The following is a 15,305-nucleotide window of genomic DNA, read 5'->3' as shown; positions in this document are numbered from 1 at the left end:
CCTTTTATTCCCCAAGTGAAAGAATTCCGTCTCAAGCCCCTGAACAGCATGGCTGCTATTTTTGTTAGCCAGTCTCTGGCATCCTTCTCAAATATTCCATTTTTCTTTATGTGTCCCATAAACAGCTATTTCACGTATGTGTTCACGTCTTTGAAAATGAGTATTGGTTACCTAGACATTGTGGAACATAACTTTGTTAGATTTAAACCATATGGATACTAAAAATGTACAGAGAGCTCTATTTTCCCTTCATTGTTATTTTTAAACCAGAATTTGACAGTAGCGATCACATTTGTTTGCTAATTGGAAAGCAAAGTAAGAGAACAAATTCATCCCTGAGAAATAGATTTGTTATTCCAGCATTTATTTTTAAAATGTAATAGTGGTCTTTAAATGAAGATGGACTTACTACACATGGAGAATTATTTTTACCTCAAATAGACCATTCCCATGGGACAATCCCTTGCTGTGAACGTTCACACAACTGTGGCTTTGAGTGCTCCCCATGGCCCTCTACAGCTGAGTATGACCTGGACTCCACAGGAAGGAGCACCATCTACTGATGACATCACTGAGTGTGACCTGGACTCCACAGGAGCATCATCTACTGATGACATCACTGAGTGTGACCTGGACTCTCTATGAGCACAGAATGGCACCATGAAACTAGAACCTATGAAAGACTCTGGCTGTCACTCATCAGAAAGCACTAAGTTTACTACCGCTACTTCATTGTATTTTGCTGTTCCAGGGATCAAACTCAAGGCCTCATGCCTAACACTGAGCTACACCCCCACCCCCAGCACTTTTATCTCTAATGATCTTGTTTAAGAACCAACTGTAAATAAATTTAATAACATGAATGTTTGTCATATTGACCTCACAGTTGCTACTTACAGAAATAACTTCCAGGATGCAGAACATGGTTGTTGTTGTTTTGGTTTTTATAAGACAGGGTTTCTCAGTGTAGCTCTGGCTGTCTTGGCCCAGGCTGGCCCAGAACTTAGAGATTCTCCAGCCTTTGTCTGAGTGCTGGGATTAAAGGTATGTCTCACTACGGCCCAGCAGGCAAAACATGTTTTTAAAGAGTAGTTGGCTTGGAATCCCATGCAATACTTCTCGTTCTATACAGTGCAGATCTGCCTGGCTTTCCCTCCCCTCTGGGGCGTTAATCATGAGAAGAGATGGGTTTGGGGAAAAAATTTTGTTGTTGCTTATTTAAACAGCTCACCAGGGATCCCCAGACATCAGCAAGGAGATCCCCAGTAGCAGAGGCTGCAGCAGCAGCAGAGTTACTGTGTTTTAAACATTGCTGACTGGGGCTCACAGCCTCACTTAGAAATCAGGAAGAAACCAGTTGTTCTACACAGTTGGTTTAGCTTCACTCTATTTAATCCATCTTTCTTCAGGGGATGCAGAATCAAAAGGTATTCCTCCTAACAGCCTTCTTGCAACATAGTAGCATGTGGTCCCTCTCCCCTTTCAAAAGTGATGCTACCAAGTTTTATTTCTGGGCCTGATCAAAAGGAAACGTGATACACAGCTCGTGAGGTTGCCTAGCTTTTCTTCAGCGGAGTTAATCAGGAGCAGGGCTCAGATCTGTCACCTAGCCCATGATTTGGTCGTTCTTAATTAGAGTGTTCATAGTCAATCCACCCTATTTCTCACATGGAAAGAGGAAAAATGACCAGGAGGCGCTGCCTGGTGGACCAAGTCATCTACTGGAAGCAGTGGGTATCCTAGGCTTCCCCCAGGACCTAGGGTGAGCCACCACATTCCAAATAACCTGCAAGTCCCAGCAGGTATCCACCCAAGGCTCTAGCGTGGGTTCAGATGCTAATAAGGTACAAGGTGGCTGTTCAATCCATGCCTTGAGAGAGAGTTGGAGGCCTTACTTTATTATTTAAACTATGGTTCCGGGACATGAAATGCCTGTTTAACTAGACAGTGAAAACTGTAAAATTGATTTGTTTTGACTGCTAGGAAGCTCAGATCTAAGTTGAATATCCAACAATAGGGACTTTAATACTTTAAACGTTGCTGATTGATCAACCTAAAAGTGCATGAAGTGTTTTGGAACATTTATAATGCTGTTGCGGTGGTTTTTGCGGATCACAAATGGAGGCGAAAAATCACCTGATCAAGGTCATTTGTGCACAGATCAAGTCAAGAGTTACGATAAACCAGTCTGGGTACAGCTAAAGGGCCCTGGCTTTCTGCATATGATGATCTAGAAATTCATAGAACTATAACCATGGAAACGTGGTTATAGGTACAGCCTCCCTCTCCCTCTCCTACACCCTCTCTTCCTCCCTCCCTCCCTGCCTCCCCTCCCTTTCTCTTTCCTGTTTTGAGGACTAGTGCATTTACTGCTCTAAGTCTGAGCTCTGCTCCCAGCCCTGTAGACTAGTAAATCTCACGTTGTCAACAGTATTTCCAGTCTTACAAGTGTGTCAATCCTATGAGTCAAGTAGGTACAAGAGCTAAGCCTCAGTGAATTGTATTCAGAAGAGCTGATCTTATTTTAAGAAAGAAGAGAGGAGGAGGAAGAGGGGAAGGGGAGGGGAGGGGAGTGGAGGAAGAGAGGGAGGGAGGGAAATTGGGAAGTGAGAAGCCTCATTTTTGCTTAACTACAGGAAGAAGCTTGCAGCTCAGAGTCCTAGGGTGTCTCTCAGAGCAGTCTCTCCATGTTTATATCGCTAATTCCAGTATCTTCCACCATCGGCCACACTGACCATTCATAATGTAGAACAACATTTAGTTCCTACCTATGTAAAAACTGTGGCCCGGCAGTGGTGGCGCATGCCTTTAATCCCAGCACTTGGGAGGCAGAGGCAGGAGGATTTCTGAGTTCGAGGCCAGCCTGGTCTACAAAGTGAGTTTCAGGACAGCCAGGGCTATATAGATAAACCCTGTCTGGAAAAAAACAAAAACATAAACAAACACATGTTCCTCTCCGACTTAGTCGGAGAACATCACTTTGCACTGGGAGGGTGGTGGCTGAGACTGTGCAGACTCATGGCAGCTCAAGAGAAGAAGTAACATTGAGTTTCCAGTTCTAAACCGGGACACTTCCACCACCTCCTCTAAGGGCCCGGAGCACCGTGAAAGAGGCAGAAGATGAAGAAAGTCTGTGAACCCATCTTCTGGATGATGCACAACTGCAATCCAGAGCTCATAGTAGCTGTGTTTGCCGCTATAAAATGCCTTTGTGCTGGATCTGCATGGAACAGGCCCATCAACCTATAGCCAGGCTGGACTACAGGCACGGGTGAGGGAGGGGCTTGGAGGCCCCACCCCTCCCCGGTGCCCTGCTATTGGTTACTGATCACAGACAGTCCTTGCCTTTGCCTGTCTACTCCCTGGTGAGTGGCGAGTCCGCTAGGCTCCAGTGAGTAGCTTCAGGCCAGCAGTCACACAGAAGCCCCCAGTTAAACCCAGTGGATCACAAAAGAAAACAAGAGAGGCAGGAATGTGGGAAAGGTCATAGGGACGTGGGGCAAAAGAGGCAGTGAGGGGTGGAGTCCTCAGACACATTAAACACACTTGAAATCCTTCAGAGAACAAGGGTTTTCGATGTGCCTTGTGACCACGAGCCACGGGTGGAGTGAATAGGAGTGACCTTTCAGCCTCTCCCTGGCCAGATGTGCCTTTAGCCCCCTAGCAAACCCTCTGGGGACAGACAAACTGAGCTCAGCTCTTCTTCTAAGAAATGGCACTCTGGAAAAGTTCTGAAGAAATCAGGACCTTGCAAACAGTAGTGAGCTGGATTTTATGACGTTCTGTCACAGAATGTAAAATGCTTACTGAAGCAACCACCGAATTGGGGGGGGGGGGCTCAGGAAAAATGACCCTGAATTACACGGGAACAGCCCATGAGCCCACCCTGCCCTTTTAACCTGCCAGGGCACGTGCTACACAAAACCCAGGTTGAAAGAGCGCTTGCCTCTTGATCCACAGCAATGTCGGGTACCACAGGCAGACAGTGAACACGGATAGAAAGGTCCCCCTTAGGAAAGCTCTTTTTGGTACCACCTGACATTACTAAATGACAGATCAGGAAATCTGATTTTTAAAAGACTGTAAAAAGTGATCTTGGAACAGAGCTGACCACAGCTGAGACATACTGACAATAACCTCAAAGGAAAAAAGAAAGTAGAAATGTAAGTCGAGGGAAGCCCACAGAGGGGGCTTCACGAGTGTACATTATCCTCGTTCATAAAAGCATGCGCAAACAGGTTGGGCGACGCCATCAAGACTGTTAACATTTAATATTTCAATGGTCCGTGGAATTAGACAGTACCTACCTGGGACAAGCCTAAATGGACAGAAGCGGTCTCAGATATATACATGATTTTGCCATCAGAGGCCACCACGAACACAAATCCATCTAGAGTCTGTAAAGAGAAAGAAGCAGTGTGAGAGACTGCAGTTAGACATCTCGCAGTGAATCCAGCAACCAGAAGACTCTGGACTGGAGGAGTCCATTAAAATGAGAAGGGCTGGGGGTGGGGGGTAAGTGCTTTGGGGGAGGGTGTTTGCTTAGCCTGCCTGGGGCCCTGAGACAAAACTTTATGTGTGCATATTTGTTACAGGAGAGACTAAAAGTCCAGGGCCCTAAGGATTGCAGGTAACAATGCTCAGAGCCTGATCCCCAAGCCAGGCTCTCAAACGCTTTCAACGCACTTTTAAAACAATCTCACATCCAGAGTACAGAGACCACGCAAAGCATTGGGGAAGTCCTAACCCACTCAGCTTGAACGCAGCCCAGCCGTGGCTTTATTGTTTGGCCCTATTTAGCACTTAGAACGAATCCGAATCTGGCATTCTATGGTTCTTAGGGGAGCACCTACCGCTCCACAGGCCACTTAATGTGGGAACTGGCAGTGGCTTATACCACTAGGACCAACCCTTTATTTGCCACGGTTTTCTAGTTACCCCTAAGTACCGTTAGAATAATAAATTCCTACCATTGCCATTCCCGAGGAAATAAAACAAAATGTCCGATTATTCTACCAGACCGTGTCTAGAGTCAAGCATTTAGACTTTGAAAGGGATCAAATGACCTTTGCCAACGTCAAGAGGAAAAGACTATCGACTTCTGAAAAATGCAAACGAACCCAATGAAATTCTGATTTCTGTCTAAGCTGGCTAGCCCTTCCAGAGATAACGTGAGATTGTAAAAAGCAATCCAGACAAGAAAGAGAATAACAACCGCACCATCAAGGGGGAAAAAAAAAAAAGACTAAATATTTTTGAGAAGAAAAACCTAATACTGTATTTACTCATCCATATTTTAAGATCAGGAACTTTAAAGGGAGGGGGACAATAAAGTTGCTAAAAGCTTCATACAGCATTCAATTGTACACCCATAAAAATATCCCAAATTAATTTCTGGCTATGAATACTATTTTTACAGCATGTAATTGAAACCAGGTTACTGTTGGGTTTCTTAAAAGAAAAAAAAAAAAACCCACTCCCTTAAAGGCATGGAATGGTCAAAAAAGTGAAGGAAAAATAAAATGTAAAGATATCCTTAACCTTCCGCTGAATCGAAGTTTGCTACCCAAATCCTTTGCCTTCTAACCTGTCACTACCTTCCTTACACTATGGGTTAAAAAAAAAAAATCTCTTTTAAAAACCTTTCTCCGTTTTCAACTCAGCCATGTTGTATTTTTCCTAATGGAATCGGTGACATTTCAAATATGAAAAATAAAAATCAATTTCTGGCGTTTTAATCTGAATGCTGGGCTCGAAGTTCGTTTAAGAAATAACAAGTGGATCTCTCACTGTATCTAAGGAAATGAGTGGAAATTTTAAAAGTTACGATTAAAAATTGAAAGTTGCCAGCAGTAGCTTAAACAAACAAACAAACAAACAAACAAAAATCTGTTCTCAAAGGAAGTGTGGAGTGTCACCAACTAAGGAATTACCGACTTCGAAGACATCTAGGGCATTCACACTACCCACCGGGTTTCTCCCTGACATGAATGTCACTATATGAAGGGGGTTGAAATACGGAAAAAACAGCCGGCTCCTGGCTGCGACCGTGGAGTGCGCAGGCTCGTGGCTACCACTCTCCAAGTCTGCTACAAAGTTCGCTAAGGCTTCAAATGCCGCCCTCCCACCCCACCCCACCCCCACCCAGGATGTGTAGTTTAAAGGCTATACCCTGGGTTTGTGGCAAAGCTGTTCAAAGATCTGGGGGATTTGTTGTTGTTTGCTGGTCGCTGACTCTCCCACCTAAGCCATTAGGGCTTTCCGCGAACTTTTTAAAAACACAAAATAGAGGAAGGAAATGCAAAATAGCCACCAGTGGGCATTTTTTGGTGGCAGAGACAAATGACAGGAGTGCGGGGACTGAATCGCACCCTTGACAGGATTCTGAGGCCAGCATTTGAGATGGGAGGGAGGAGGCGCTGTCCTCAGCTACCCCAGGGGCTGATGTGGAAGTGGCCGCGGGCTCCAGAGCTGCCCAGCTACAACCGCAACCCTGAAGTCGACATAGTGATAGAGGCTGGGGAAACCCAATGCCTGAGAACACCCCGTATTTGAGTTATTGATATGGGTCACAGAACTGGACCAATTCTGGCTGCGACCTCGTGGATGTTATTTACAACTTCCTTGTCTTCAATTTCCCTCTCAGAATAAAATGGGAAGCGCTGGGGCGTGCAGCGAGGTGGAAAAGTTTTGAAAAGAAGCGATGGTAGGGTGGGGTTGAGGAGCAAGGACAGGCGAGGATTCTGCTTCGGCTACCTCAACTCCCCTCCCCTACCCCCCTCCCCGCAAAGCTAGAGAGCCGGAGCTCTCTGCTTGCAAGCCGGATGGCCATCAATTCAGCTCTGTCTCCCCGACGGTGACCCGTCTAGGTCTGTCACCGAGCGAAGCAAAAGTGCCAAGGACTTAGCCCCGCTCTGGGCGTCGTGTGTCTTTGATTAAACACTGGTACTGGAGGGGTACAGGCGGTGGATAGCGCTGGCATGACACTACAATCTGGATTTTTAAGATTCATGCCTGGGTCCTGGTCTTTTCGGACCAGAGGCACTCCCAGATCCCTGCGCTCCGGTTCCCGGTCCCCCCCCCCCACCTCTGCGGCGTGGAGGCGCCGCAGGGGAACCCTTCTCACAGTTATCTCGTGGTTCTACCTGCAGCAAATGGGATCCCAGCTCTTTGGCCACGCTGTCCAGAGGCCCTGTCCTGCTCGGCTGTCCCCACGCGTCTCCTAGACCTGGGACAAGAGAATAAGGCAAATAATTTAATTGCAGCACCTATCGAAGCAAGGGCTCCAGGCCAGGCATGTGGAAATCCACCCACCCCGAGCCTGTGCGCCCTCAGCTCCGACCTCTACCCGCACTCCCTGTCCCCCTGCGTAAACCTGAATGCCCACAGCTGAGGAGGTATAGCATGCCTTTAATCCTAGCACTAAAGTGGGGGGAGACAAAGTCAGATTCTCTGAGTTTGAGGCCAGGTGGGTCCAAGAGTGAGTTCAGATAACCAGGGCCACAGAGACATCCCATCTCAAAAAAAAGAATACACACACTCACACACGTACACGGCAAACACACACACACACACACACACACACACACACACGCACACACACACACACACGCACACACCACCATCACCACCACCAACAACAACCCCTTCCTGAACTTCCTTCGGGCCCACAATTCTGGGGTTCCCANGTGGGGGGAGACAAAGTCAGATTCTCTGAGTTTGAGGCCAGGTGGGTCCAAGAGTGAGTTCAGATAACCAGGGCCACAGAGACATCCCATCTCAAGAAAATCTGTATACACCCTCATACCCCTATACGACACACACACACACACACACACACACACACACACACACGCACACACACACACACGCACACACCACCATCACCACCACCAACAACAACCCGAAGACAAACTTCCTTCGGGCCCACAATTCTGGGGTTCCCATCCCCCGTGCATCCCAAGCCCAGTCGGGCCCATTGCTCCTGAGGGTCGCTCACGTGTTCATGCTTCTGAAATTGCTGTTTTATTTGAAATGCCACAACGTAATCTTATCTGCTTTAAAATTGGCCATCCTGGAAGCCAAACGGGGTATCGATTTGACCCGTAAATACTCCCCCGAGGATCTGCGCTGCCGCCCTCTTCCCACTCCCATCGAGCGCAGCCCGCAAAGATAATCATCAGGTCCTGTGACCCTGTCTTCTGGGAGCTTACAGTTTCTCCCGGAACCGGGTCCTTTTCAATCCCAGGGTTCCAAGTTCACTTGGTTGGCTTTTCTGGGCACTTGCCTGTTCTCCCCATCCCCTCCACCTACAGGGGATCCTTTAAGAGCTGAGGCTTCCCACCATCTCCCTTCTACCCCAGAGTGCACGTAGGAAAAGAGAGCCAGGCCCTTCCCGAGTCTCCCTCTCCCCACGCCCCACGGTCGGCTGCTAAGGGCAGGTAGAGGCTTTCCTCTGCTCTCTTCGAAGGCGGAGCTCTGAGCTCGAGCCTTCGCCCCATACCGGAAACGCTCTTGCCCAGTCGGTCCTCTGGGGAACTGCAAGCAAGGTCAAATCTCTACTTGCCCGTGTGGGACCACAGGCCAGGGGCATCTGGATAAGGCTGGACACTCTAAGCACACACCCTGGCCAGCCTTAGCAAACCTTGTGACTACAAAACCCCTCAATATGGACAGGTTTAAGTGGGTTCCTTAAGAGTCGCTGCTGACGTGTGGCCTCTGATCCTCCTGAAGTACAGTCCAGGCTTCCTGAGAACTGAAAAAGGGGTGACCTCTAATTTCTGCTCCCAGAGAGAAGTGGCTATTTACACAATTCCTCCAGTGCCAGGCAAAGTCGTAGCTCATTCTCCCTGGCCCCTCTGCCTCCGCCTGTGAGCAAGGGTGGTTTTGTATCCCCTCCCCTCCAAGCATCGCACACTAATCCCCCCAGAGCACCATTTGCTTCAGGCTAGTTACTTTGTTTTGTGGAGAGGAAAGCTGGGGTATCCGATCTTTATCCCCATCGAAACAGCCACTGGAAGAATGGAGGTATACAACCTCCAGAGGTTCACAGAGAAGAACGAATTTAGTAAGGATCCAGGAAACTTAGTTTCTGAAAATGGACAGATGTGTCCCCTGGCGACTGTCCCCTCCCATCTCCCCGGCCTGCCTGGGTTTGGGTGGTCCTCTGGCCAGAGAGCCATCCCTGACTATGAAAGTTGCTTCTCTTTCTCCTCAACGTTACTGACTTTTCCCAGAGTCTTTGGGGACTCTTCCCATTTCAGAGTGATCTCCCCCACAGAAGCCTCTGTCCACTTCCTGGAAAACCCCTGGATGTCTTGACTCCACAACAGCGGAGCCCATGGCGCATAGGACTCTTTTCGGTATAATTCAAATACCCGGATGTTTTTGTACCTCACTATTCTTTTCCTGTAACTTCTTGAAAACGTGCCCCTTTTGAATCTGGCAGGAGGTGGCTGAGCTGCACGGGACAATCCCCCCCCCCCCGCCCCAGCCCCAGTCACCTCATCCCGGGTAATGGCTCTGCCAGCGGATCCATTAGGAACCGCTGTGGGAGAGGTATTTTCACTCAGCCCGTAAAAGTATACTTTGGGTTGTACTTAGGGGTGGAATAAGGAAGGTTTGTCATGAAAAGAAGAATCCCAGTCCTGGAAAATGATAGTATACCACTGAAAACTGAGGCACCAGGTAAATGGCCCTTATTTAGACCTAACCAAGGGATTTATGTATTTATTTGAAAAGTGAGGGTGCCTCCAGGGTTCATAGTTAATGGCGGTCCATTTCACTGTACCCTAAACCTGCTCCTCTCCTGGGAGGGAACCTCCCACCCTCACCTGCAGTTTCTCAGTCTTAAGATTGGGTTCCCCAACTGCTGTCCTCTCCTGGAGAAGCCAGGAGCCCCCAGGTAGAAGACCAGGTTGCATGGAAAAACCCTAGGGAGAAATTTCTGAGACCGCTGGGGAGGGAGCCAAGTCCAGGTGCCCATTTCTAGTGGCTTCTTCTGACATCCTGGGGTCAGCACTTGTCTCCATATTGCCTGCCCTTCAGCTAAAGCTTAGCAGACCACCAACATCAAGAAGCTAAAGATGGTCCCTCCTCTCTTGGCCCTTTGGTCAGTTGGTCAACAAAGGACTCATGAGCAAGAATGAGGGTCTCAGCCAGGTTCTTGGGGGTACCTCCAGATGCAAACCATAAAACACAAGCACTGAACTACAAAACAAGACATTTAGAACAGACTTTCAGAGGCTGGCTGCCCACTTGCAACTCAGATGCAAGGACCCTGGGTTTGCACACACCGCTGTACCAACAAGAAGACTCATTGTGACCAGGAAGAGGAGATAGGTCCTGATCAAATTAAGGCCTGGGCACTGGTGAACACTGTGGGGCTCCACACCCACCCTCTCTCACTGGGCGTCTAAAAAGTGGTGACATAGAGACTCCCCAAAAAGGCCTTGAGAAATTTAATGGAATTAACACCTCCCTCCTTCTATGGAGGGGACTGTCTGGCCCCCACCCTGCCAAAGACAGAAGAGAGTATAAAACCCAGTTAGGGGGCCTTCTTTCTACATCAGAGATCTGTTCTCCTGCCCCCCCCCCAACACACACAACCCTCCTACCTCATCCCTGGCATCTCATAAATCTTGGCCTTCAGGCCATCCCAAGACCTCTAATCTGCTCAACTTTAAACCTCATCTTCTTGGGACTAAGTTAGGGAGAACCAAGGTGGGCAGCACCAGGGGGAGAGCTTCTAAGCCATTACTGCATCTAATGTCCCTGGTCCTCCCCTTCCCCAAATAGCAGTCTTGTAGAGCGGGGAAAGAGGCCATGTTCCTGGAGAAGGCAGCTTCAAGCTGGTTCCAGGCCACTGAGACTGTCCAGATTGCAAACCAAGCCTTTCAGAACAGGTGGGGGTGAGGAGCTGGCTGCTTGATTTTCTTCACACAGGTCTGCTACAGGAGCCAGCACCCCCACAGTATCTACCCACATGGATCTGTTCTCTCTCTCTCTCTCTCTCTCTCTCTCTCTCTCTCTCTCTCTCACACACACACACACACACACACACACACACAGACACACACACACACACACACACACACACGTACGGTGCCCGCAGAATCCTTAGGGCTTGGTGGCCAAAAGGGCTATAGCCTCCTCAGGGTTATAATGGTGAGGCTTGAGCTCTGGCCCTCTGGCTTGTTCCCCTGGAGAGACCACAGCTAGTCCTTCCTCTCCAGTGCTCCAGTGTCCCTACCTTAGAGTCTTTCTGCTCTCTCCCAGGTCTCTGAAAAGCCCTTTCCTGGCACCCACGCCCATTTCAAATCAGCAGGTCAAGAGATGCTGATGGTGGGTGATGAGTAGGAAGACCTCCTCCTGGGTTGCTGGGACAAGTAAGGGGTTGGCTTTGAGCTTTGGGTGTCCCACCACAGGCAAGAGTGTGCACACTCTGACCCCAGGGCCAAAGACCCCTGAGATAGCAACCTCCAAGGCTGAATAAATACTTAGCCCTAGTTTAAGTGTGGTACCCACCAGTAGTGCCCAGAAGAAAGCTACCTGGCAGAGCCCAGAGTCCATAGGGGAAGCTCTCTTTCTGTGAGCTGCATTCCCAGTCTGCAGTGCCAGACTGTCTCTCCTGCTCCAAAGCCAGGGGCTGCATAGCAGACCATGGCTGGACTGACCTGGGAGCTTCAGGCCTCAAAGTGGGAATAAAGAAATGGTTGTAAAGACAGATGGGTGTGTGCGCATAGGCATAGGGCAAGAGTGTCCTCGCCAAAGACTTGATTGAAATCAAATCATTTTGAGAAAGCATGACCTAAGTCCATTGCCTGTGGGTATTTTGACAGAGGTGAGGGTGTGTATGTGCAACTGAATTTAAAATCCAAAGAATTTGGTTTTGGTAAAATTCAGACTTTGAACATCACCTCCCCCCCCCTCTGTGTGTGTGTGTGTGTGTGTGTGTGTGTGTGTGTGTGTGTGTGTGTGTTGCTTTCTCTTAAGTACATTGGGATAGGCACCTATGCCTCTCCCCTTCCCACATGAAAAGAAGGCAGGAATGGAGACTCCTGATCCTGAGCTAGCCTTGGGCCAGTCTCTCCTGCCAGGGTCCAGAGGAAGAATGCTTACTAAGGGGAAGCTCATTGGGTCTCTCTTGGAGGAGGTGGATTGGTGGACTCTACAGCAGGGATGACTCTGGCTCCCAGAAATCAGCCACCTCTATCTGCCCCATATTGAAAATCTCCTCCAGAAGCCGGAGCACATGACCTAAGACAACTCAGGCTATGCCGCAGCTCTGTTTACCCCACTGACGTGAGCCCTGCTCTTCCCTATCTCTAGCCCTTGTTACAAAGCCAGCCTTGATGAGATGCCCCCTCCACCCCATATTAGTTTAGCACTGGAAAGAAAACAGAGATAGAAAGGAGAGGTCTTTAGACACCAGACAGTTGCCCCTCTACCCTTGCTATTCAGGTGTTTCTGCGCACAACAACAAAGTGGTGTTCCCTTTCCGTTGCAAGATTCCTTGGCTTTTTTCTCACCTGCATCCACAACAATGCTGTGCAAATACTGAGTACTCAACGAGCCTGTTTTACAGAAGGCAGAATTGTCTTCAAGCCCCCAGAAATAACTGGAGGTATTCCCCAAGCTGCAGGACACCTCGCTGCCTGACCCTTTCCAGTTTCTCTTTCTCCTGGTCTCTGTACTGCTGGAGTATAGGCATTCATCATTGCCTGCCATACCATACCGTTACCGCCTGCCACGCAGTTACAGCATAAGCTGAATGGTTGGTTGGCTTGTCCGCCTTTGGCTTCACATTTCCCAGCTAGGAAGGGTTCCACTGCGGCAGCGGTAGCCCAGCGGTTCTTCACTTGTGGGTCACGATTCATAGCAGTATCAAAATTACAGTTATGAAGTAGCAATGAAAATAATTTCATGGTTGGGGTTCACCACAGCATGAGGAACTGCATTAAAGGTGGCGGCACAGAGACCCCACTGCTCTGAGGCATTCATTCTTCCCACTTCCAAAGTCCCACGCTGCTCTTCTAGATTCTTCCTTACCCAGTAAACACCCTTGCTCAAGGCAAAAATTGTATTTAGCGGGTAGATTCTTGCTCAGAATCTTTTCGACTTGTGTGGAAGAACTGATCTAAAAGGATCCTGCCGGTATCCAGTACTGGCCACTAAGACCCTGAGAGCCATGGTTTTGGTTTGACTTCAAAGCAGCAGTCCTCAGCTGACCCTGACCCTGGTTTCCCCCAAACAGGTTAAATCAATTACAAGAAGAACACCTCTGGAGAAGGGAGTACATTATTTTGCATAACAGAGCTACTTCCAAAGACAAAGACTGCCCCAGACAGCACAGGAACGGGTGCCACCACGCAGAGTGAGTGAGCAGTGAGTTCCTTACACCCTAGGCTACCCTTTCTCCGACTGCATTCCTGTGACAGCATTGCTAGGAAGGGAGTTAAGGCATTGCCTCCTTCCTTTTGCTGGCCTCACAATTTCGGAGCCATTTCTAGAGCTAAATGGTACCAGGCTGACCCCTTCAAGGAGTATCAAGCTTTAGAGTCACCTTCTATGAAGCAGAGGTGCCCTCCCCCACCTCCCAATTGGGCAGCGTCTGAGCAATGCACTGGGGACGCTTGCTCAGGGCAGTGCCCACAGAAGGCCCATTCCCGCAAGAACCACGCAGCCAAGTGCCTTCTTATACGCACCAGACTGAGAGCTTATTTAAATGGCTACTGTGCTATACACAGCAGTGTCCTGGGGCTTAGTAGTGTTTGCTGGCTAGCTCCCAAACAAGACTAGCTTACTTAGTCCTTTACCCGCAGTCCTCCCCCGCCAGTTAATCTCTGGTTTGTTTGAAATAACTGACAACATACCGTTTACTCTTCTGATAATTTTTATTTTTAAAACCCAGGAGGGTTTTAAAACCTCCTCAAGGCAGGAGGCCTGATCTCGAAGCCTATTTTGTAGCAAGCGGATAGGAAGGCTCCTTGCAGAACATCGGCTAACACCACTCTTCCCGGTGGAAAAGAAACCAACGAAAAGTTGCTGCTGTTATAAAACCCAATTCCATATTTTAACCTTCCACGGAAACTTCAGACAGCAGCAAATCACCTCTCCTTCTCAGACTCAGGGGTCCTGACAGCAGGGAGCCGGGACCAAGAACTTTCAGCACAGGGGGAGAAATCCCGAGGAACTTTCCTTGGGCCCAGCTGGGTATGCTTTAGGACCGCAGGGTGCTGGAGCAGGGCCCTCCCGAAGTGGGCCTGGGGGGCAGAGACCGAGCCACGGCCTCTGGCTACTCAGCTCCCCGGTGCTCTAAGTTCGCCGGCGCTTACTCTCGGCCCCTCCGGGACTGGAGGCTGGCACCCGCGGACCAGACAGCGGAGCTTCACCACTGTGGTGGAGGAAAATTCAGCTAAGACTCAGACAAAGTAAACACAGGCCGTGGGAGGCAGCCGCAGAGGGGGCTTACTGACCCAGCGCAACAGCACTGGTGGAGAAGCCCTGTGGCCGAGGGACACCTGTCGCCACCAGAGCAACGACTCTCCAAATCTCTGTCTTCCTTCCGCGGCGCTGGCTTTCCAAGAGGCCTGCTCTGCACTACCAGCCCTAAAGCCTGGAGGTGCTGGAGACAACAGGCCTCGGAACCCGGTGCTTTCTGACAATGTCAGAATCCCTCAGCCCCAGCTCCAGCCTCAGACCCCAGACCTGATTGACTGCGTTGCCTGACCCAGCCGCCCATCACCCGCTGGAGCGTGTCCACCCAGCAGGCCGCTATTTCCTACAAACCGGCGTCCACAAGAGAGCTGCGGCCCGGTGACAATTGCCCGCTGTAGCGCTTTTAAATCCTGAAATGTTACACTCAGGCCCACCCGCCACTATTGAAATAATCCCTTTTCTCTTAACCGCAGTGTCCGAGCTTATCCAGTTTCTTGTCCTCCTGTCCATATCATCGTTTCCCAGAGCAAAGGGAGGCGAGTTAGGGAAAACGATATATGAGTCTCTCACTCGAATCTGCTCACAAACTCAGCCTCAGCGTCGGCCTGCGGTGCGCGGGCCTTGCTGTGCATCCAGCCGCTCCGAGAGGATAGAGCAGTGAGTCCTTGTCCACCAGCAGAAAATGAGAGAAATGGGGTAGGAGGGAGCAAAAGCAGAGGCGAGAGAGAAATAAGGAGAAAGGAAAAAATTATAATGGAGAAAGAGCGGGAGGAGAAGAAGAAGAAGAAGAAGAAGAAGAAGAAGAAGAAGAAGAAGAAGAAGAAGAAGAAGAAGAAGAGAGAAAGAGAGAGAGAGAGAGAGAGAGA

The 15,305-nt window shown here is 49.3% G+C and overlaps 1 protein-coding gene across 1 annotated transcript in view; it reads right to left on the bottom strand.

Moving 5' to 3' along the window:
• Window positions 1–15,305, bottom strand: part of Sim2 (SIM bHLH transcription factor 2) — a 42,290-nt gene that overhangs the window by 25,715 nt on the left and 1,270 nt on the right. Inside the window, exons 2-3 of the mRNA XM_021185166.2 lie at window positions 7,146–7,228; window positions 4,308–4,397 (exon numbers count right to left, since the gene is read on the bottom strand). Coding sequence (XP_021040825.1) covers window positions 4,308–4,397; window positions 7,146–7,228 — 173 coding nt within the window. The remainder of the gene's footprint in view (window positions 1–4,307; window positions 4,398–7,145; window positions 7,229–15,305) is intronic.

The sequence above is a fragment of the Mus caroli genome, chromosome 16 (assembly GCF_900094665.2).
Source record: "Mus caroli chromosome 16, CAROLI_EIJ_v1.1, whole genome shotgun sequence".
Lineage (NCBI taxonomy): Eukaryota > Metazoa > Chordata > Mammalia > Rodentia > Muridae > Mus > Mus caroli.
The sequence above is the reverse complement of the archived record's forward strand: the minus strand, read 5'-3'. Positions and strand labels throughout refer to the sequence as shown.